General features: G+C 35.7%; 1 protein-coding gene across 1 annotated transcript in view; it reads left to right on the plus strand.

Annotated features, from left to right (window-relative positions):
• Positions 1–231: 231 nt before the first annotated feature.
• Positions 232–23,213, plus strand: part of LOC124162207 (WD repeat-containing protein 19) — a 72,634-nt gene continuing 49,652 nt past the window's right edge. Inside the window, exons 1-7 of the mRNA XM_046538655.1 lie at positions 232–391; positions 481–635; positions 780–886; positions 1,047–1,170; positions 3,685–3,895; positions 10,012–10,124; positions 22,266–22,439. Of these exons, the coding sequence (XP_046394611.1) occupies positions 377–391; positions 481–635; positions 780–886; positions 1,047–1,170; positions 3,685–3,895; positions 10,012–10,124; positions 22,266–22,439 (899 nt within the window). The 5' untranslated portion in view covers positions 232–376. The remainder of the gene's footprint in view (positions 392–480; positions 636–779; positions 887–1,046; positions 1,171–3,684; positions 3,896–10,011; positions 10,125–22,265; positions 22,440–23,213) is intronic.

Here is a 23,213-nt window from a genome sequence, read left to right on the forward strand (position 1 = left end):
GTCAAAACTTCATGAGGTTCTTGCTCTGAACCAATAAAGTAATCACTCCTCTTGAATGCGCATTTAGAAGAGAAAATCACAAGCCGAAAACCTTCGAAATCGTGTCATATTGGGATCCTCAGTTGCTGTAAACATCGTGACGTCAATAGTGCGGCTCGGTGTGGACAAGGGGACTCCATTACTATTGTAATATTCGTGACCATATCTATGCTTTTGGTGGTCAAATAACATCTGACGTATTTCTGGCGCTTTAACGCATTGATTCAAGTTCAAAAGCATTTCAGAACATAATCAGTGCTTTTATTGTGTTTTTATTTTATCGAAATACTTCCTCAAGTTCGCGGAAGTAGGATTTTTTACGGTCTACATTTTAATAATGATATCGGACAAGGTTTGAACGTGTGGTCTAGCTATTATTAATTGAATTTAATTCTTCGTCTTTAATGTTTCTGTCTGTCAATGTTTGGTTTTTCTTCACAGTTAGTTTTCACGGTAAACAATGCCGTTGGTGTCGGGGAAACTCAATTTTCTTGGCAAAATCGTCGAGGAGGATACTTGGCATTTGTGGGTTCCTCTCATTCTGTTTCCATCTATAACAGAAGTGGAGAAGTTGTTGAGACAATTAAAATAAGCGGGTAAACATATTTCACGGCTATTTTTCTTGATGTTCTCTTCGCTTGCCGCACGAATTCTGTGATTTCGCTTTCCCTTTATTAGTATTAGCTGCTTCCTCCTCTTCAAGCTATGTACTCATTTTAAAATATACGTGTATAATTTAGGTCGCACTTGTGCACTGGCTTAGCCTGGGATTCGGAAGGAGATATTTTAAGCGTCATGATCGACAAAAGCTCTCAGCTAATTTTGTGGGATTCCAATGCCGAAAAAGGTAAATAAATTTCTATGTGAAAGATATTATTTAATGTGTTTTTGCCGGCTCTAACGATCTCCAAAAAAAATTTTTGCGTGGTACAGGGAATTTTTATCGTTAATTTATTTGTTGTGTGTTTTAATATCAGAATTCTTCGGTCCTTAAATTTTTCTTGCAGTGAACCACATAGATTGTGGGTTGAGGGATCCATTGAGCTTCATCGCTTGGGCCAAAACTGGACCACTGCTTGCCATTGGGACATCGAAAGGAAACCTTATAATTTATAACCACAGAACTGCCAAGTTAGTTAAAATTTTTAAAACTGATCTTACTTTATATTCATTAGAAGCCACCTAATAAGCACAAAAAGTATGAAGTGTAACCTTATATTCTCCAATGCTATTTGGGAAAAGTAACTGGTATAATCATTAAAGAAATGCTGGCTGGAGAGTTATCCTGGTGCTGGAGATAACCTGGTTCTATTCATAGGATTTGTGCGAGTTTTTTCTTTGCTTGTTAATGAGGCTTAAAGTTATGAATTTTTGTATATGTGCTTATACTCGGGATATGAAAGATTTGGCTAACTACTTACATAATGAGCGTTAATTATTAATGTTTGCTTGGGTTATGTTTCTGACAGTGGTAATTTTGTGTTATTTGCCTTCATTCTGTTTTATTTTCACATACATTTCTTTGATCCAACTTATTTTAATCATTTGCGGTTTATGAATGTGAAAATGCACCATTTAATTAGAAGCCGTAAATTACGTACCTTAAATTTTTTTTGCATAATATGCCTCTATGATTTGTAAAAGGGATGAAATTTATTTATATAGCTAATTAATTCATTTCAAATAGGTACTTCTGATGGCATGAAATTAGTGTTACAACAATGTACTGAAGATTTCCAGGCCCTTGCGGGATGTATGGGAAACACCCCAGGACAAAGGGGGATTTGTAGAATCTGAGTTTTTCCCGGCGTATGCTCTGCAGGAATATTTCTCGGGTTTCCCACCGGGTGTCGTATCGGGTTGTAGTTCCCAACGTTTCCATGACTAAGTCCGTCATCGTCATCAGGGGTTAATGTTGAGCCAAGTTTTTTCTCCGGTATTTATACACATGAGGGCCGTTCAAGTGGGCCCTGATTGGTCCTTTCTGAATTGGGGTGATTTATAGTGATTGATCACTGACTTCCACGTATTACTTAACTGGAAGCCTTTGTCTCTGTTTAGGTTCTTTTGGTGTATGTTGATTTGTATGGCTTCTTTGACAATTCGATCCCAGTAGTTGTCTGTGCGGCATAGCACTTTGGTACTTTTAAAATCCACTCGGTGACCGAGGTCCAGGCAATGCTCTGCCACCGCTGCCACAGGCAATGCGCTGCCACAACCTGGCCACGTTTACATTGGGGAAACAGGCCGCACCATAGAAAAAAGGCTGACGGAGCACGAACGATGCATACGCTTGTTCCACCCACTGAAATCAGCGGTGGCAGAGCATTGCCTGGACCTCGGTCACCGAGTGGATTTTAAAAGTACCAAAGTGCTATGCCGCACAGACAACTACTGGGATCGAATTGTCAAAGAAGCCATACAAATCAACATACACCAAAAGAACCTAAACAGAGACAAAGGCTTCCAGTTAAGTAATACGTGGAAGTCAGTGATCAATCACTATAAATCACCCCAATTCAGAAAGGACCAATCAGGGCCCACTTGAACGGCCCTCATGTGTATAAATACCGGAGAAAAAACTTGGCTCAACATTAACCCCTGATGACGATGACGGACTTAGTCATGGAAACGTTGGGAACTACAACCCGATACGACACCCGGTGGGAAACCCGAGAAATATTCCTGCAAAGGGGGATTTGTTGGCACCTCTTTTAAAGGCTCAAAGGAGGGTTGTAACCCAGAAAAATCCCTACCCATCCCTGGTGGCTATGCCACTGCTTCTTTATGCTTCGCCTTGTCAGTTTAGCAATATCAACTGCGACTTCTTTATCCTAGTTATTTTCCACCTTCCATTAGCCAGGTGGATAATTCGAATGCCTCTTTGTATTTTTCGAAGCTCCAACACTCAGGAAATGAATTAAATATTTCCAAACCACTAGAATTTTGTAAAACTAGTAAATATGATTTTTCAGTCCTTTAATTGGGGAACATCACTGAATTTTACTGCTACATTTACATATTTATTTGACAGATCTGGACTGCTGAAACTCTGATTGACAAATTTCAATAAGTGAACTGCATGGAAAACTTGGAATATGCTAGTGTGAATGTGTATTTATTAAATGCAGACATTTATTGATAATTATTGATGAGATCAATTATATACTTTAAGGCAAACTAATTCCTTCAAGGCCAAATATATAAATCACAGCTGTTAACTTTCTGTTTTTAGGACATTAAGCCCATTTTGCACGTAGGTGAAAATAAATTTACCCTTCCTCTGGGTATAAGCTATTTCCGTTTAGTGAAGAGGGAAAGCAACTGTAACAACTTTTGATTTTTGTTCACAAGTAATTGGCTTGAAGAAGAATAATTTACAGTTTGAAGAGTCATTTTTGTTCTCATTTTTATATGCATATTCATCCAAAGATGTGAAAAGGCACCATTTCATTTTTCATCAAAATCAATTTTTTTAGTTCCTCAATCTTTCTGGCTTTCCTCCTTTAACTTATATTATTATGATGAAATATGAAATAAAAAGTTCGAATATTTTGTTAATTTTAACCTTGGTTGTAAATGGGTTTATGTGATAATTTCACAATAGTATTTTCTTACACTTTCTCTTTCCTCTAATCATATTAGGAGGTTGTCTGTTTTGGGTAAGCACAGTAAAAAAATAAGCTGTGGTGCATGGAGTAGAGAAAATCTCATAGCTCTGGCTTCTGAAGACCGTACTTTGAGCATAAGTGGCCCAGATGGGGAGACCCAGAGGGTTTTGGCTCTTAGAAATGATCCATCTCAAATCTGTTTCTCTGAAATGAAAGGTGATGAGCGCCTATCTGGAGAAAATACTGTAAGTATATAAGTGATTATCTTTTGTACGATTAAATATGATATGTTTTGAGTGTGGTATGCATAGAATATTGGTGATTCGGTGCTTAAAGATTTAATTTGTGAATTTAATAAAATGCACAGGAAAGCTGCACGATTTTTCAAACTGCCTCATGGCAACTGAAAGCATTTCACAGCTTTTACAGGGATTAGGTTGAAAGCCGTGAGAGACTAGGGAGGCTGCATGCTAGGCTTAGATTGCTTGAGAAATTAAGAATAGATACCTTTCATATCAACATGTATAACATCATTTTAGAACCTCAATTGGTCTGACAGAAACAATGAATTAAGAGAGATATTCTGCTGAATGGATAGGTATAGGACTTTTTTTACATCCAAGCAATAAAGGACTTTGATAAATGCTAAGTGGGAATTGGATCCATCGAAATCCATGGATTGTCATCTTTGTTTTATTTTTTGTATATTCAGATAGCCATTGTATGCCAATTACAGATGAAGGCTGTTTTTTATTATACTTTATATAATTGCACAATGACCTTGTGTGAGTGTTTGAGAAAAATTCATTATTAATTTGACCAGCTGCATAAGAGATATTTTCATTGAAAACGAATGAGTTGAGGCTGTCTTCTTGAGCCAAAGAAATTGGAGCTAGGATTTGACTTAGTGGGCAATATGGAAACAACTGAAATAGAGTACGGTAAGTCTGTCACTACCACAATGTATGTACTCTCCTGGTTATCAGGGGTTAATGATGTAGAGAGGCGGACGAATAATAGGGTGGTTTCCTATTATTTTTTTATTGCCTAAATCGAAAGATTATTACTCCTGGAGTACGTATTTTGCGCTTTTAGATTTTTATATGACGATATCTATTTTTCGCGATTAAATGAAAAGTGAAAAATTTCAAGCGCGCAAAAACGCGACGCGTAAGTAGGAAAGTCCGTGCGACGTATTTCTGGTTCCCCCTCTCTCCTTGTGAAGTGACCTTGATCGAGGCTCTGAGCGCTGATAGGACGCAGGATGCTAGCGGATAGCTGAGTACCTTGCTGAATGGCAGCGCTTGGCTTAAAAAAGGTTTATTAATACCTTATCAAACGAAGAAAACTTTCCGACCTTAGCCAGTTTTAATAGGTGATTATTAAGACATGTTTCCCTGAGCTCTGTGCCTCATGCATGCATTGGTAATCTCAGAAGATGTATAACTCCTATCCTCTCCTGTAGAAACTAGGTCCCTGTGACGTCACGCAGAGTGGAATCGCATGGGCGCCAATCTGGCCTTTTTCAAATGAGGATAAAATTTGACCCTTGCCATTCGTCTAAACCGGTATTTCAAAAACCAAATAATATGTGTATTATGAATACACTAATGGTGGGTAACGAATCGCAATCAATGCCTATCGTTTTCTTTGATGAAGGAAACTACCCTATTGGAAAGCACGGATAATCCAAACATTCACTTTAATTTCTTGAAATTTTTGTAATTTATACATATCAAAAAATCTATTATTACTCATGCACATTGTCTATTATTTTTCGATTGCATTCCAGAATTGTTAAGAGCTTTCTCTCCTCCCAATCCTGATCTTTTTCGCAGTGACAACATGATTGTACTCATATTCCTACTGCTACATGTAATACTTGGTTCCCGAAAACCACGCACCTGTGGCTGCGAGGTCACGGATTTTGATAAGTAGTCTGCATGAATGCTTCAAAACCACACTGCGACATCATAAACTACACTGACAGGCACCATGTCAATTAGTCGCATCTTGTACATGTTGCCCGGGATGCAGATCCGTAACCGTTGAGCCCGATTCCACTTCGCGATGCGTGGAAAAGAAGAAGAGCATGGAACTCCTGTGAAGGCCAAGGGCACGCAATCACGCAATACGCCATCACGCAATAGTGGTTATAGGATACCAGGACTTAAGGCTCCCAGATACCTGGACACTTTTGAGTTGTGGATCCTTCCCCCCACACCTCAAGAACTCGACCAAATGGCTAGCGAGCCTAGCCGACTAGCAAGTGACCTTCGACTCGAGGGAGGACACTTGGGGGCAGTGTTTAGGGAAGGTAGGGGAGGCGATGAGGAGGGAAAGGGGTTTAAATGACTGAAATTTTGGGAACCCTCTCGCCAACTTGGGTTTGTGACTGTTGAACAGCTGGTTGAGTGTCACCATGCATAGTCTCTCTGCTGCACGGAATTAGACACATCTTAATTCTCAAGGCAACATGGCGGTCTTCGAGCTTGGGCAATGGATATTATATACGGAGTTGCATAAGTGAGATTTCGCCTCCAAAAACCCGAAAGTATTCAAATATTTTTTTTTATTGATGTGGTTACTAATTAAAGCAATCTTATGTAGTAGCAATATAATCCAGCGAGTAAGAATTGAAAGGTACAATTTTATTATTCCTTGACATTTTTGAGAATATCGTTAGTTATTTATGGCGTTTCAACCTGTCAAATGTCTTGTATAATTCCTTGTCAATGAAAAACGTAACTCCCGATACATAAAAATATTAATTTCCTACTTTTTCCAATTTAAATATTTCTGGACGAAGTAAAATATTTTAACTTCTCCGCCATGAGGTTTTCCCAGAAAGCCTTGTCCCTCTCATTTTTTTTCTTTAATAAATCCATGTGGAATACAAAAGAAAAATATACTATCCCACTTTTGTGAAATATTCTGTTTCCCCTGGATTTCATAAAAACTTGTGATCTTCGCTTCAGATAAATATTTCCTTCCTGGATTTCACAGCAATCATGCAGTGAAGAATCTCGGGAGGCAATTTCTTCTTTCTGGAGGCTGCAACTGGACATTAGGGATGACGATGACGCGTTTTATGGTACTTGGCACTTTTACAACTTTCATAAAAATAATGCATTCAGAAATATGTGTCAAAATCAATATAGACTAACCTTCGTCACTGTTCTAAAATGCTAATTTGCCGTGATCACAAGGAGTATGTACAGAGCATGTATTCATCCATTTCTTCCTACCCAAGAAAATTCTGGTCCCTTGTAAATAGTCGCCAAAAGTCTCCACACATCCCCCTTAACGTGACCTATAGCAATCTCGAGGGTGGGGGCCCAAATAGACCAAACTTATTCAATAAATTCTTTACAGATTGCTTAGCTCCTTCATCTATTCTCTCTAATAAAATTGATCACTTCCCCATGTCAATTCGTGACCATCATCTATCTAACATTATCACAGATCCCAGAGAAGTATTTGAGTATCTCTGCAAAATCCCTCTCTATCGTGCCCCTGGTCCCGATGATTTGAGCCCCAAAATAATTAGACACTGCGCCTCCTCCCTCTCTCTTCCATTGAGCCTCTTACTGAACCGTTGCTTTTCCCTCGGCACCTTCCCCTCCTAATGGAAAATTGCCAACATCATTCCTATACATAAAAATGGCCCTAAAGATGAAGTCTTAAACTACCGCCCAATATCGTTACTTCCGATACTATCTTCAGTTTGTGAAAGAGTTATTCTCAACAGGCTCTACTACTTCACTTCTCCTTATTTATCAAATAATCAGCATGGCTTCCTTCCGGGACACTCCTGCCTGACCAAATTAGCTCTTTTTCAGCATCATGCAGTTGTTTCCATCTCCAATAAAACTCAACTTGATGCAATATTCTTAGATTTCTCGAAAGCCTTCGACTCTCTAGACCACTCTCTTCTCCTTCACAAACTCTCTCATCGCTTTAACCTGCATGGAAATTTTCTAAACCTAGTAGACTCTTTCCTCAACAATGGATTCCAGCGTGTAATACTTCCTGGCTGCTCATCCCATTGGTCACCCACAACATCTGGTGTACCACAGGGAAGTGTTCTCGGGCCATATTTATTTAACTTTTTTATTGACGATCTGGCCTCCCTTGTACATCCCTCTCAAGCCCATACCCTTTATTACGCTGATGGCTGCAAAATTTTTAAGCAAATTAACAACGTCGCTAACTGCCATAACCTACAGGATGCATTGAACAAGGTATCAGAGTGGTGCAACACCTGGAAACTCCGCCTAAACGCTAATAAATGCAACATAATTTCCATTTTGCTAAAAAAGTCCCCTTATGATTTCAGGTACAGTTTAAACTCCCTTTCCCTTAGATGAGTCTCCACCATCAAAGACTTACGTGTTTTAATGGATCAAAAATTAAATTACAGTGAGCATATTAAATACAAAGCTATGTCTCACCTTGGCCTCCTCTACTGCTTATCAGAAATTGCAGACCCGATAGCAGTACGCACATATTTTTCAATCATTGTCATTCCCATTATAATGTATTGCTCCCCATTTGGACCATGTCAGCCCCATCCAATATTTTGGCTCTTAAAAGTTTGACAATTTTTTTCACTAATATAGTAAAGTACACAGTCCCTCATCTTCGTAATATTTTCTACCACAGTATAATACTTTCTTCTCTACCATAACATATAGCCACCACAATATATATGTATGTGGGATGGGAGGTGGCATAAATTCTTCCAGCATTATGTATATGGGCAATTTCTACGTCAGATTTTATTTGTTTTGTTAGTCTGCGGAGTATCTTCTACATCTGTATTTTTAGCATCTCTGGAGTCACTATAAATATTATCAGTTTGTTCATTACCATGTATTACAATGATACTCACTGTGAGATGGATAAAAATATTGAGTTATCAATGCCAGCATATAAAAAAGATTTCGAACAATGGTGCAATACCACTTCACCGGCTTTCTTCATGAAAAAAAATATGCAAGTTCTCTTCTTTGATTTTTACTTGCATTTATCTTAAATTTTTCATCTGTTAATGCAATTGGCAAGGCAGCACTGTGTTAAGAAAGTTTTTAAATCTCTTTTCAAATGCGATTCCCGACAGCAGTCTTTCATGTAAAAACTAATGAAGCATAATCTGACGTAAATTGACTGTATATCTGTATATTTTTAAAAACCTTGTTATCACCCTATGTATTTGCTTTGTATGTTATTGATGCTGTACAAACTAGTGATGGGTCGATCATGAACGATTCGATCAAAAAGATTGAATCACTAGGTGAATCAAATGACTCATGATTCATTTCGTTAAAAAAGTCAATCATCAATCACTCCGACTTCCGGTTTCATATCAATCATCTCGGTTTCCGGTTTGTTTCAAAATTTGGAACGATAGATGCTTGATCTCTTTTCCTCAGGGCAGAAATAGTTGTGAGAAAATTAAATACTATGTTATGAAGAACTGAATACTTGTGTAATCTTTTTCTTAAATGTTTTCCAGCAGTTATCAGTATTAATAACACCAATACACGTAAAAGGAAAATATTAAGATGACTCCTGTAGGAGAACGTTAAGAAGTAGAAGTTAAAGCTGGTTACATTTTATTGTGCCATTCATAAAATTATCCTGCAGATCAGATTCATGCATAGTGTGTGGTGTATTTTGTGTTATATTTTCATCAACTATAGTTAGGAATTATTTTATTAGTGTTGAGAAACTGTGGCAGTTTTGCCTTCCCAAATATTTTCATGACACTACTTCCTTCATTTTTGAAATCTAATTTACTCATCTAGGAATTCACAATCAAAATAGTATATGAAATGATAATATGGATGGCAATCAGCGTTACCAATGCTCGTCGCAGATGAGGCAGTATTTATTCGATTATTCAAAGTGATTTATTACATCCATTGATTGAGTCTTTTCGATCTTGATTCCTTTTGAGTCTTTTCAATCATGACTCCTTTGAGTCTTTTCGATCTTGATTCCTTTGAGTCTTTTCGATCTTGATTCATTTGAGTCTTTTCGATCATAGTGATTGAATCAATTGATTGAATCACTTATGTGACTCGAGTCAAAATGATTGAATCACTAAAATGATCGACTTTGCCCATCACTAGTACAAACAACAAAGTTTTCATCATCATAAGTCATATTGTTATATCATTTTCGTATATATCATTTTCATCATTGTCAATTGTCAAGAATCTCAACAATTAGGAAATGACAAACCTTACACCTCACTTTTGTGAAAACATAAACATTCTAACTAGATTTTTTCCATAATCGAAACCATGACCATTTTAACCATGATCAAAAATTATCATTTTCATTTTTTTTTCAGGTGAGTGTACTTGTTGGAAAAAAGATGCTTCTATTGTACAGTTTACATAATCCAGATAATCCCATTGAGCTGGTTTTCCAGCAGAAGTATGGGACTGTTGTGAAATATGAATGGTAAGTTCTAGATTTCCATATTATCCCTTTTTATTTATTGAAGTATATAAAAAAGAGCTGAACTACCTTGCAAATGTGGTTTTTCCAAATTAGATAATGCCCTCTGTTAGAGTTTTGGCTTTAAAATTTTGCTAAACTAAAAGATTGTCATTTATTTTTCTGTCAATGAATCATTTTTTGAGGTGAAGAGTGATAAATTATTAGAGACATTTTAATAGAACCTGAAGATGTCAGAATCATTTTCATCTTTAAGATGATTATACTGCTGTCTTGATGACATATATTATGCAATCAGCTTCACTTATTTGCCTCTTTTTCTGTAGTTAATAACCTTTTGAAGCTGGCTTTCTCTCCTGTCAATGATATTTAAGTCATCTTTGAAAGTAGTCAAGAGGTACAGTGGATGTATGTACCTAGGGGCAGATCCAAGATTTTTTTCTGGGGGTGGGAGGCACAAGGGTCTGACAGGTCATCTCACATTTGAGATTAAAAACAAAATACAACAGTTACTGTAGGAAATATTCTCTTTATTTTCATATGAAAGTTATTAATATCAAATTAAGTGACTGAGGCTCCGTAATACACTAAGGGCCGGTTTTATAATGTCTGGTTAAACTGGAGTTTAAGCTAAGCGTCGGTTAAGTCCCAAAATTCTGTTTTATAATCGATGGTTAAGCCAAATCTGAGCGTTAAAGTGGTAGTCAAGCTAAACCATGGATTTCCCTCGGGTAAAAAGTTAACGTGAGGATTAACGAATTGCATGACGGTATTGTTTTCTGAAAATGGCGGACTTTTTGTTTGAAGTGGTAGACGCTATAGATGAAGAAGATGAGATTTTTGATGGAAGACACAGGATACCAAGAAATTTTCGACCTCGGCCGAATCATTTCGATTTATGGAACAATGAGGAATTCTTTCGGAGATTCCGATTGTCCAAAACATCTGTTAAAGCTCTGCTTGAAAAAATATACCACAGCATTGAGTTTCCTACGAAAAGGTATAAATCGTAATTATGTTTAAATTATCTTTTTTTCATACGTATCAAGTGAAAGTAATTAAATTAACGAAAAATATTCAATCACAGAAATAGTTCGTTATCAGCAGAAAACCAACTGCTTTTAACATTAAGGTTTTACGCCACGGGCTCCGTGCTGGTGACCATGGGCGATTTCTGTGGTGTACATAAGTCCACAGCACGTCGTATTATTAAAAAAGTAACAACTTCAATTGCTGGTCTACGCAGGCATATAATAAAAATGCCTACCACGCCGAGGGAAATTGATAAGGCTAAAGAAGCATTCTATGCCATAGCACGCTTCCCGAAAGTCGTGGGTTGCATTGATTGCACTCATATAAAAATTCAATCACCAGGTAGGTTTGGAGAAAAATTCTTTACAATTCCTTTCGTTAAGACATATTGTTTAAAATAACCGCCATATGTTGACAGATAACCTAACCTTAACTTTGCTAATGTGCTACTTCCACTGCACTTACCCTGAAAATTTGTAATTTAGGCAACCTTTGGGCTAGCATTAATGATACCGTCTTTGGGCTAGAGCTCTAGTGGGATGTAGTGGGAGATGACTGTAGTCAGCTGTAGTGGATGGCTGGAATGCTTGTCAGGTTTAGATTAATATTTACGCTAATAATAATACAAACACGGTTCATAGCCTGTGATTAATATCACATTAACATAGCCTCATTTGTTGGGGCAATGACAACGTGAAGGAAGGAATCATACAATGTGTTTTGGCATCTAATGTTGGGCAGTGTCACATGAAAATTGTGAGCTGTCGTATATCCTGTGATTATACGTAAATTTTATCTTAAATATTGCATTTGACTATTTTTGATTATAATAATGTCTTTGGGATTTTGATCATGAAAGTTCAGAAAGTGAAAAATCGCGGCTAATTTTCTCGTAGGCGATGTATGAGAAATTGTATATATATTTATATATTATTTCTTCTGTATTTACTTCGGACTTGATTACTTACAACCTTAGTTTTGAAATGTTGTTACTAAGGATGGAAGTTAGACGATTAATTTACGTATGAGAGGATGTAATGGCCTGTGTAAGTATTCACACCAATTGGTACTCATTAACTCAGCGTCCATACAGGATTCCATACAATTTGTTTTTATTTGATAATTACCCTTTCAATCTTATGTATGTAAATATATCAACTTTATTTTGTGGTGAGTCGTATATTGCATGTGAGGCAAAGATATAATATGTGCTTACAAATCACCGCACATTCCGCACCGCTGGGTAGGTAGTTGTGATATTTATTTCCAATATTTGTCATGTATTGTAATCGTCAAAGCTACAATTGCCTGCAGTATTTTCGGTTGACTGCCAGTAGTCGTTATCACCCGACATTTGTTTACTAATACATGAATTTTTGAACATAAACAATTATTTTGTTGGCATTGAATTATTTTATTATTACTTAAATTTATTACTACCAACTTATTTTGTTAACTTTTATACATTTACATTCATGTCAAACTTATATGAAAAGGATCTTAATTGCAATGGGTGAATGTTTTTGATTAGATAAAGAAAACAAAGTCTCAGCTTCCTCTGAGTCAGTGGCATAACTAGGAATATGCCTTGGAGGGGAATTGAAAGGCCTAGGGTGGTAATATTATTTATCATCATATTCTTCACTGAATTCAGTAATCTAAGCCTACATACTTTGTAATAGAAATACAGTGTATGCTTGCGTGGAGGGAAAGATTAATATTTATTCAGAAAGTTCTTGTGTGCTGTGGAAAACTTTAGAAGGTGAGGAAAATTGATCCTGTATTGTGGTCAATAATTGATAAGTATTTCCACGGGACTTTTCCCCAATGTAATTTAATTACGACATATACAAAATATGTGCAATGTTTGAGTGCTTTGCATTTCAAGATATCTCATTCTAATTAGAAATTACCATCACACAAAAGTTCTAAGAGTTAATAAAAGCTATGACAGTCAGATTCTACGTATTCCACATTTATTTAATCTGTACTTATCATCCATTGTCCTATGATCTTCTAGGTGGAAATGAGGCTGAACGCTTCAGAAATAGAAAAGGGTTTTTCTCTGTAAATGTTCAAGCTTGCTGTGATGCAGATATGAGCATTACTAACTTGGTTGCCAGATGGCCAGGGTCAACACATGACCAAAATATATTCAGCCATTCTAGGCTGAAAGGATTGTTAGAGAATGATGACTTAAGAGGTGGCATCATTCTAGGAGATTCGGGATATGCCTTGAAGAAGTATTTGTTGACTCCGATTAGAAACCCAAGAGGAAATGATCACAAGGAGTACAATAAATGCCATACGAAAACAAGAAATGTTATTGTAAGAATGTTTGGTATATGGAAACGGCGGTTTCCTGTGCTTAGTATAGGTTTGAGACTTTCATTGGACATGGCACTGAGGGTAATTGTAGCTTGTGGTGTTTTACACAATTTAGCTATTTTAAGTAATGAGGATATACCACCCATAGAAATAGTTCATGAAATTGATGAAATTGAGGCAATTGATGTTGAAGATGATGGCAATGGTAACATTCGTCAACCGTACATACATCATGTCAATAACTTAATATAAGTTTCTTTTTTTGTTAACAAGTATAAATGCTTTATTCCAAAGCTTCTATTAGCCTTACAAGAAAGTTTGATTCTAGTTCTATTTGGTTAAATTGTTTGAAATTTTGTTTTTGTTTATAAAGGTTTTATTGTTACATTTATTAACTTTTTCAATTTTCAACGTTTACGTTGAGAAAGCCATTAATGAAATCAAAGAAAAGGAATTGCGAGTGAATATCCATGGAGAAAAAATTAGCATGCTAAGATTTGCCGATGACATAGCCGTTATAGCAGAAACAGAGAAGGATTTGAAAAATATTCTGGCTAATATGGGTAGGGTAATGAGTAGATATCAACTGAAAATAAGAACGAAGAAAACCAAGATCTTAGTATGCAGCAGAAAAGGAGAAGTCAAGACCAACATTAAAATAGGGAGGCAAAAACTGAAAGAGGTGGATGAATTCTGTTATTTGGGAAGCAAGATAACTAGTGACGGGAGAAGCAAGAAAGAAATTATCAGCAGAATAGCCCAGGCGAAGAGAGCATTCCACCAAAAGAGAGACCTGCTTACAGCGGGAAACTTAAATATGGAAGTAAAGAAACAATTCATAAGAACCTACAACTGGAGTATGCTCCTATACGGAAGTGAGGCATGGACAATGACCGCAGCGGAGAAAGCAAGGATAGAGGCCTTTGAAATGTGGTGCTACAGAAGAATGATGAAAATCAAATGGATTTACCGAGTTAGTAATGAGGAAGTCCTAAGAAGGGTAGGAGAGAAGAGAAGCCTCATGAAAACCTTAATAAGAAGACGGAACAACCTTAAAGGCCACATCTTGAGACATGATGGCCTGATGAAGACAATCATCGAAGGGCAAGTGGATTGCAAGAATGGAAAAGGAAGACCTCGGACAAAATATATGGAACAAGTAAAGAGAGATGTGAAAGAGAAGAATTAGGTAGGTGTGAAAAGATTAGCTGATAGTAGAACTGAGTGGAGAGCTGCGTCAAATCAATCCTAGGATTGTTGACCAGTGATGATGATTGTGCAATATTATAGGCCAAAGTAAAGGAAACGTAGATGTATATATTTCATTGAGATTTTTCAGTAAAAAAATTATAAATAAAGTGATTCAGAGGCATCAAATGAGATCATTTTTAGTTATAAAATAAAAAGAATAGAAAAAGGGTATAAGATGCACAAATAAGATCACAATACTCATGTCAATGTGGTAGGAGACACTGGATAAAGATTGCTTTTAAGCTTTATAGTACATGGTCCTTAATTAATGATAGAGATTAAGGAACCATGTCACTTTATGATGTGAATAGAAGGATGATATGAATTCAGATCCATTTCTATTTAGAAAAATCGTAATTAAAACATTTGACTACTAATTTTTAAGACAATAGCTTTGTGTCTCATATGCAAGGATGTTTAAAATGTTCCTTATGGCATGATATTAATCAACTATGATCTGTGCCTAGCATTGTCTCCTATCTCAATGGAAACCTTTTCAGAGAGTATCTATTCCAGTTCAGTCATAACTACAAAGTCATTTGTCGAGGGGAGGTAATTCTGGGCCAAGAGTATTTAGGTTTTGTGAAAATTTGCCTGAGTAAAAGAAATCAAATTATTTTCCAGAGTAAATGGAGAAACATTAAAAGATGTTCTTAATTGTTGAAAAAACAAGATGGCATTTCAATTCATGACCCTGAGCAAATTGCCACCTACTTCAACAATCATTTCCTGGATACCATTACAAAACCAGCTACTGGACGCATTAACTCAGATAACTACTCACATATACATTCAGTTATGAATAATATATACTTTTATCCTACATGTGAAAAGGAAATTGAATCTGTAATTGAAAAAAATAATTTAAAACACTCAGCTGGATGGGATGAGATTCCATGCTCCCTTCTTAAAGGAAATTGCATGAACTTACTTCTCACTCCTATCACGCATCTAGTCAATGCCTCTCTTTCCTCTGGCATCTTTCCTGATAAACTAAAGATGGCTTCTGTGGTTCCCTTACTCAAAAAGGGTGATCCTCATGTTATGGATAACTATCGACCTGTCTCTAAACTATCAGTCTTTTCAAAAATACTTGAAAGTATCATTTCAAGGAGGATTATGTCTTTCTTAATCAAGAACAATGTTCTATCAAAAAGCCAATTTGGTTTCATAGGTGGCCTCTCTGCTGAATTTGCCATTTACAAATTTATTGATGCTGTCATTGATGGTCTCGATCATCATTTACATACCATTGGGATTTTTTATGATCTCACTAATGCTTTTGACTCTGTTGACTTTGAGATTCTTCTTAAGAAAATTCACTTCTATGGAATAAGGGGCATCCCTAACAACCTCATTAGATCTTTTCTTTCAAATAGGACTCAATCAGTAACTGTTACACATGACAAGATGTCCAAACATACTTCATCATATCGCAAGGTGGCAGGGGGTGTTCCTCGAGGCTCCATCCTTGGGTCCCTCCTTTTTTTACTATACATAAATGATCTTCCTTCATCATTGCATGGAAATATTTTCATGTATGCTGATGATACAAATCATTTAATCAAAAATGATGATAATCCTGTAGTCACTGCTCAAAATGCTGTCTTCGACATGGAAAAGTGGTGCCTCTCCAACAAAGTACAGGCATCCCCCGAGTTACGTATGTCTCGACTTACGTAAATCCGTACTTACGTAAGCGATAACCGTATTTCAAATGATTACGTTAATTTTCGAATGCGAGCGCGAAGAAGTAGATATTCGCTCGTACAACCTATGGTAGAAAAAATATCGAATAGTTATAGAGTTTTTTACGTGCTAAAAATAACAAAGTGACCCATTTTTGTCATTCCTCGAAGGAAATTTCATTAATTTCTGTAGAAAAATCGCTTATAAATCCCAAGTCAGCAATCAACGTGAAAATTTGCAGTTCTAGCGATGGATGTGGTGGCGTATGTGGTTGCGCTCATTTCTTTACGATACAACTTGTTATACAGCAATCTCTGAAGCGCCAACGCAAAGGTTCGACTTACGTAAATTTCGACTTACGCATAGTCTGCCGGAACGCATCTCTTACGTAACTCGGGGGATGCCTGTAAACTTAAATAAAGCCAAGTGTGCATATGTCTTTTTCCACCCTGCTCAAAAAATAATTGATTACAGCCTTTATTTAAAATTTGAAGACGTCAATCTTCAACGTGTCAATGACACCAAATTTCTTGGGCTCATCATTAATGAAAATCTGTCCTGAGACTCTCACATTAATCATATTTCATCCTCTATTGCATCTGGATGCTATCTCATTAGACGCATGATGCAATTAACCGACTCACGAACAGCTATCACTATTTATTTTGCTCATATCTATAGCAGGCTAAGATATGGTATTTTAGCCTGGGGTCTATCCCCTAAGGCGGTTCGTATTTTAAATTACAGAAATGGGCAGTCAGAATCATCTGCAAAGCTAGGAAACGAGACAGCTGTCACAATCTTTTTAAAAAGATACAAATCCTTCCTCTACCTTGTATTTATATTTATTGTTCTGTGATGCTTATAAGAAATCACCATTCTCACTTGACACTTCTAAAGAATATTGATATTCATAATCATAACACGAGAAGCAGAGACAATTATGCTGTGAGACAACATAACCTTTGTATTTTTAATACTGGTCCTGTCACCATGAGTTGCAGGATTTATAATAACCTACCTGCCTCATTAAAAGATGAAAAGGTGAAAGGAAATTTCTCCTCTTAATTAAAGATGTACCTTTAAAACAATACCTTTTATTCTATTGAGGAATTCCTCAATTCTTAATTGTTTTGTTGTAACTGTGTAACATTATTTTATGTATTGATCATTCAGAATCTCTTGTGTAAGTGTTTATCATTTTTGACGGATCCTATATATGTTTTTGCATATCTTTTGGCACCAATAAATTTATTATTATTATTATTGTTGACAAAATTTAATCGGGGGTTTATTTTCAGCTTATTATATTAATGACCATTGTAAGTCCAATTAATCCTTGTAAATGCAATTGCTTTAAAAAAAATGTATTTGACTTACAAAAATTGGATCAAAGATTCAAGTGCCTGAGAGAGTTTATGTTTAGTTTTTACCTTAACATTTACTCCTATGCAATGGATCCAAATATTTTTTGTGAAAAAGCTTTCATTATACCCAATGATGTATCACTTGTTATATTATTTTATAAATTGCCTGGTCTTGAGGAAATAACTTCTGATCATTGGAATTATTATCTGTTATTTCACTTACAAAATTAAAGAATCATTACAAAATATTTTTTCACTTGTTATGAATTTCATTTTCTCACCTGTATAGCAATGCATAAATTCCTCTACTCTGATTGTATCTTGCATTAAAAAGTATGGGAGGGAAAAGAGTATACCTGCTGCAAAAGTTAAAAACTGAATGGCAGTTGAATAACAGTAGTAAAAGGGCAAAATATTTAGTACAAATCAGTCATATGACCCTTAGGTAGGTATTGTGATATGGATTCAAAATTTTCAAGCTCTTGCAAAAAACTGCTCACCTCCAAAGACATTATACCTTAACAGATGTTTTGATAGGAATCATTTCTATTAGGAATCATGTTCAATCAATATTTAGTACAAATCAGTCATATGACCCTTAGGTAGGTATTGCGATATGGATTCAAAATTTTCAAGCTCTTGCAAAAAACTGCTCACCTCCAAAGACATTATACCTTAACAGATGTTTTGATAGGAATCATTTCTATTAGGAATCATGGGTTTAAGTATGAATAAATTAAATCTCTAATCAAAGTAAAAATTTATTATCAAAATGTTAAAAGTTTGACATATTTTGTTGTTTTTCCACAGCCCTTGCCCGCTTTGCCAGAGCAGTTTCCATTTGCATTTTGTGTAGCTCAATGGCTCTCTTTTCCGAGGCTATAAGGAGCTGCTTCTGGAGTGCAACCACTTCCATTTTTGCTTTTAGCAAATCCTCCATTGCAATTTTTGTCTTGTTATTTTCCCTTTTCTCCATTACATTTTTTCCTTTTGATGCTGGTGTGGACGGTTTGTGATTATTTAGGGAAGGTTTTACATAGATTATACTTCCAGATTAGATTATTTACTAGGTACTTACAACAAGGCACATCTGTCAAATCTTCTGTTTCATGGATGATTTCTGTAAAAACAATCACATTTCCTTGTATATTACTGCATTTTTTATGAAGAAAATTAAGTAATTCCAATCATATTGGTTATTCCCATTAACATAACTACAAATGAAATTTTTAGTTATCACTCAATATGGATTGTGGATCACCATTGTAACAAGGACTATGTGCTCTAATATCAGTCATTTCATGCAACTCCAATAATCACCTATCAATATGGTCTGTGTTTGCTGTTTTGTCAGTAAGTTAAATCGCAACTGAAAGTATTTTTCATGGTCAAAACATTGTCACATATCATTTGATTAATATCTCATGAAGAAATATAAATTTCAAATCAGTGTTCAACTGGAGAGCTGCATTAGAGTATTTTCAAATAAATTATCTAGGCTCCAACAACAGTAGGTTGTCCTGAAGGAACCTCCCATCCATCCCCCAATGGAATCAGTATAAATGTTTTTTCGTTGAGGTCTCAAGTATTATGAGTATGATCTCATATAAAATTCTGAATTTGAAGAATTCCTCTTTAGTCAATTAAAAACACTTAACTTACAGCATACCCACATCAGGGTCACAGCTAAGAATAAAGGCTAAGGGGGGGGGGGGGGGGGGGGGGGGGGGTTTGAAGCAACAAATACTTTCATATCCACCAGGGTAAGCAGAAGTTACTGTGTCCCTCCATAAAATTTTTAAGAATAATGGTTACAAATGGAGAGTTTACAGCTTCATGAGGGATATTTGATTAATCTTAAAAACTATTCTATAAGTAATACTGATCCAATTAAGTAAAATGGATTAAACTTAAAAATTTCTCTGAGCTCTGGGGGGAGGGGGGTTATCCCCCAAAACCCTCCCTTGCTGTGTCAATGACCCACATGATATCTCTATGGCATGCTATGAACAAAAAAAAACTCTTTAAATGCATTCCAAGATTCTTTTTGTGGCAACATTAAAAAGGAGAGGTGTTATTGAAAGACGTTCAATATTGATAAATATGTTACAAATAAATACTTTTACAGAAAAATTAAATCATAAATTTCAATTAATGTACCTACCCACACTCTGGAGTATTTCTTCTTCTTTCTCTTGAGACAACTGAAAGAAATATTGATAAATGAAATGAAATTGCTTAATGATGGTGACTACTTTCAAATGTAATTGACTTAATTGATGGATTAGTTAGTGGGTATAGGCATAGTACAATTAAGTAACATTTCATACCACTTTTTTGGGAAATTAATTAGATTTCACTTACAATGGTACCCATGTCATTGTCTGAAATACTGACTTCACCTGAAAGAGAGAAGTAAATCAGTGATTCTGTTGAGGCTGAAAACTGAATGATAATGAAAAGATCAACTACCATCCATTTGACCATCTGAATCAAAACTATTGTCCAGACCGGAGACTAGACTCCCTAAAAGGGGGATGGCTTTCTCCATCACCGGAGTTAAAATATCGGATGGCATGGGACCTCCGCCTGTTTTTAGCATGGTTTGCTTGTTGACGGCTATTGCTTTTTTGGTCGACTTTTTAATATTGTCATATTTCGCCCGTAATTGCTGCCAAGTTTTTTTATTTAAAAATTGTGAATTATATTTTGATTCAATTTTTTTCCATGCCTCTTCCTGTTTCAATAAACAAAAATGAATTAATTGCTGAAGTACCAGCACTTCGAAAAATATGTATTATATTTCATTTTGAAATACTTACCTTCTTCTTCCACAATACAGCATCGCTCTTCTTATTTTCGATAACTCCTCGTTCTTCAGTAACGAGTTCCAAAAGTATCATCTGCTCCTCCACCGAAAAATTTATACTTCGTTTAGAAGCCATGCCCTTAAAGTTCTGTTACAGTCTCCTTGTATTCTAATAAACACATTCAAATCTCGCCGTTTTTCAATTTCGACTTTCGTCTGTTTCACTTTTCGCGATCAATTGTTGGTATGAGAATTACAGTAGCTGCGCTTTCCTCTCGTTAAAGTTCCCATCAGCCAACCGGCGGTAGGATTTGCTTTATAAAACACAACCTCTCGTTAAACTCCACGTTACCGTAATCTCCACGTCAACTTAACGTGAGGTTTAACCAGACATTATAAAACCGGCCCTAAATAAAACAAACGTAATGATAACCATATCAAAAATATTGTCTATTTTTTAATCGTCTGGGGTGCCCCTCACCCCCTAAATCTGCCTATGTATGTACCAGTGGCAGATATACGGGGGGGGGGGGGGGGGGGGGGGGAGGCTAAGAGGGCTATAGCCCCCCCCTTGGGTATCCGATGTACACTACATAGATAGAATGGTAATTTTGTTTGGACCCCCACTACTGCTGGGAGGTTACCCCCTCCTTAGCCCCCCTTGTCCTTATCCTGGATCCGCCACTGGTATGTAACATTGTGCTGGCTGGCCTTTATTCATTGAATTTCATGTTCATTTATAATTATGGACCATCTATACTATAATTTAGTTATTTACCCATTTTTTTATCAATCCAGACAATTCAATATCTCACTTCTAAAGCATGAACTTAAAAATAATGCCTTCATCACAGTATTTACTATGGATTTTGAGAATAAAATGAAAGTAAGTATTGAAGGTTGCACTGTAGCTACTGTGTGAAGACTATAAAGTCATTACATATTATGTTGAGAAATGGGAATATCATTGTTGTGTATTGAGGAAATGTGTCTTTGCCTAATAATGTGGCTTTTGTGACCAAAAAAAAGATATTTATTTCTTCCTGTCCTCCAAAACATTGAGTTTGATTTCTGAGGACACCATTTAGGTTTTTTGAATTTTCTATCAATTTATTTTCCTGTCAATGGATCATTTTGTGAGGCAAAGAGACGTAAATTATTAGAAAAGTTTGAATAATTCATGAAGATGCCAGATTCCTTTTCATCTTTAACATGTTTGTATGGAAAATTCTCTTCAGAATTTGTCTCTGAAGAGGCAGAATGAGTTATCATATGTTTGAAACTCATAATCATGATATTTATAAAAATATATATATTTTAAAATTGATAATTATGTACTATATTTGATGCTAATTACTGGGGATAAGTTGATAATCAGTGTTTATCCATTTTTAACTTGTGAAATCTGTATTTTAGTATATAATCATTCCTAAAATTCGAAGGACTTATGAATTCTCTTTTACGTGCTTCGAATATTTTTTAGCTTCTTGAAAATGTCATGCCATCACATTCTTACAAAATTAGATATTTTTAAAATCTTTGTGAGAAACACGTCTTAACACCAAGCAGTGAAAGTGGCTGGTATGCATGTTGCAAAAAATATCAAGAAGTCTGATCTCATTTGCTTATTTATTCGTCAAGTGAAAAATAATTTATTTGTTTTTCTAGGTTTGGCGATGGATATATTTTACTTGGATTTTCAGCTGGTTATTTTGTTGTGATATCTACGCATTTGAAAGAAATAGGACATGAATTGTTCCAGATTAAGAATCATAGGGATATACTGTCTGATATAGCGCTCTCAGAACAGTTGGGTGTTGTTGGATCATGTGGTGATAACATGTGAGTTGTAAATAAGTACTCCATTCGTAACTAATATTTTCTCAGTGTTCGGTGCCTATTGGGGATATGAATTGGCATCAGTAGCTAAGTAGTTTAACTCTGAATAGTTGACTCTCTAATTGATTAAAGCCTCAATTAATACACCAGAATTGTTGTGCTTGATATCAAAATGAATTGATGATTTTTTATCTTTTCATTTTAAATTTTTGTAGCAATTTTGCCCATAGCAATACTTTTACTTAAGTTTTGTCTTTTGGTCTTCATGGATAAATCAGTGTTTATTTAAAATTATGCATATACATAGTATAGATAAAAAATATAGCAGATGACCCTTTGTGTATCAGTAATAATCGTAGTATATAGTGGAAGGAATAAAAACTTTGCTTTTTTCACATGGTGATATGTATAATTAATAGTAGAGGGCGTAAATTGGTGGAGATCCATTATTGTTGGAGTTGAAGATTTTATTCTTTGAGGCTTCAAATTGGAAAGGCTCTATCAATGTATGATATATTTCATTATTCAAGTTTATGTTAGAATTTGCTTGCTTATTTTTCTTTAATGCCAGACCCACTTATTTCATAATCGACTCTTTCTGGCAAATGTAACATCTGAAATTAATCAATCAAACTTATTCTTTAACTAAATCAGCGCTCATTAGCTAATTAATTTTATTAGTCTCCATGCAATTGATCACGTGAATGGTAACTTTTTCATTCCTTTTACTCCTTTCAATCCTTCAACTTGTATGCTTTAAAAGAAAGACCAAAAAGC

Source organism: Ischnura elegans, chromosome 7 (assembly GCF_921293095.1).
Source record: "Ischnura elegans chromosome 7, ioIscEleg1.1, whole genome shotgun sequence".
NCBI lineage: Eukaryota > Metazoa > Arthropoda > Insecta > Odonata > Coenagrionidae > Ischnura > Ischnura elegans.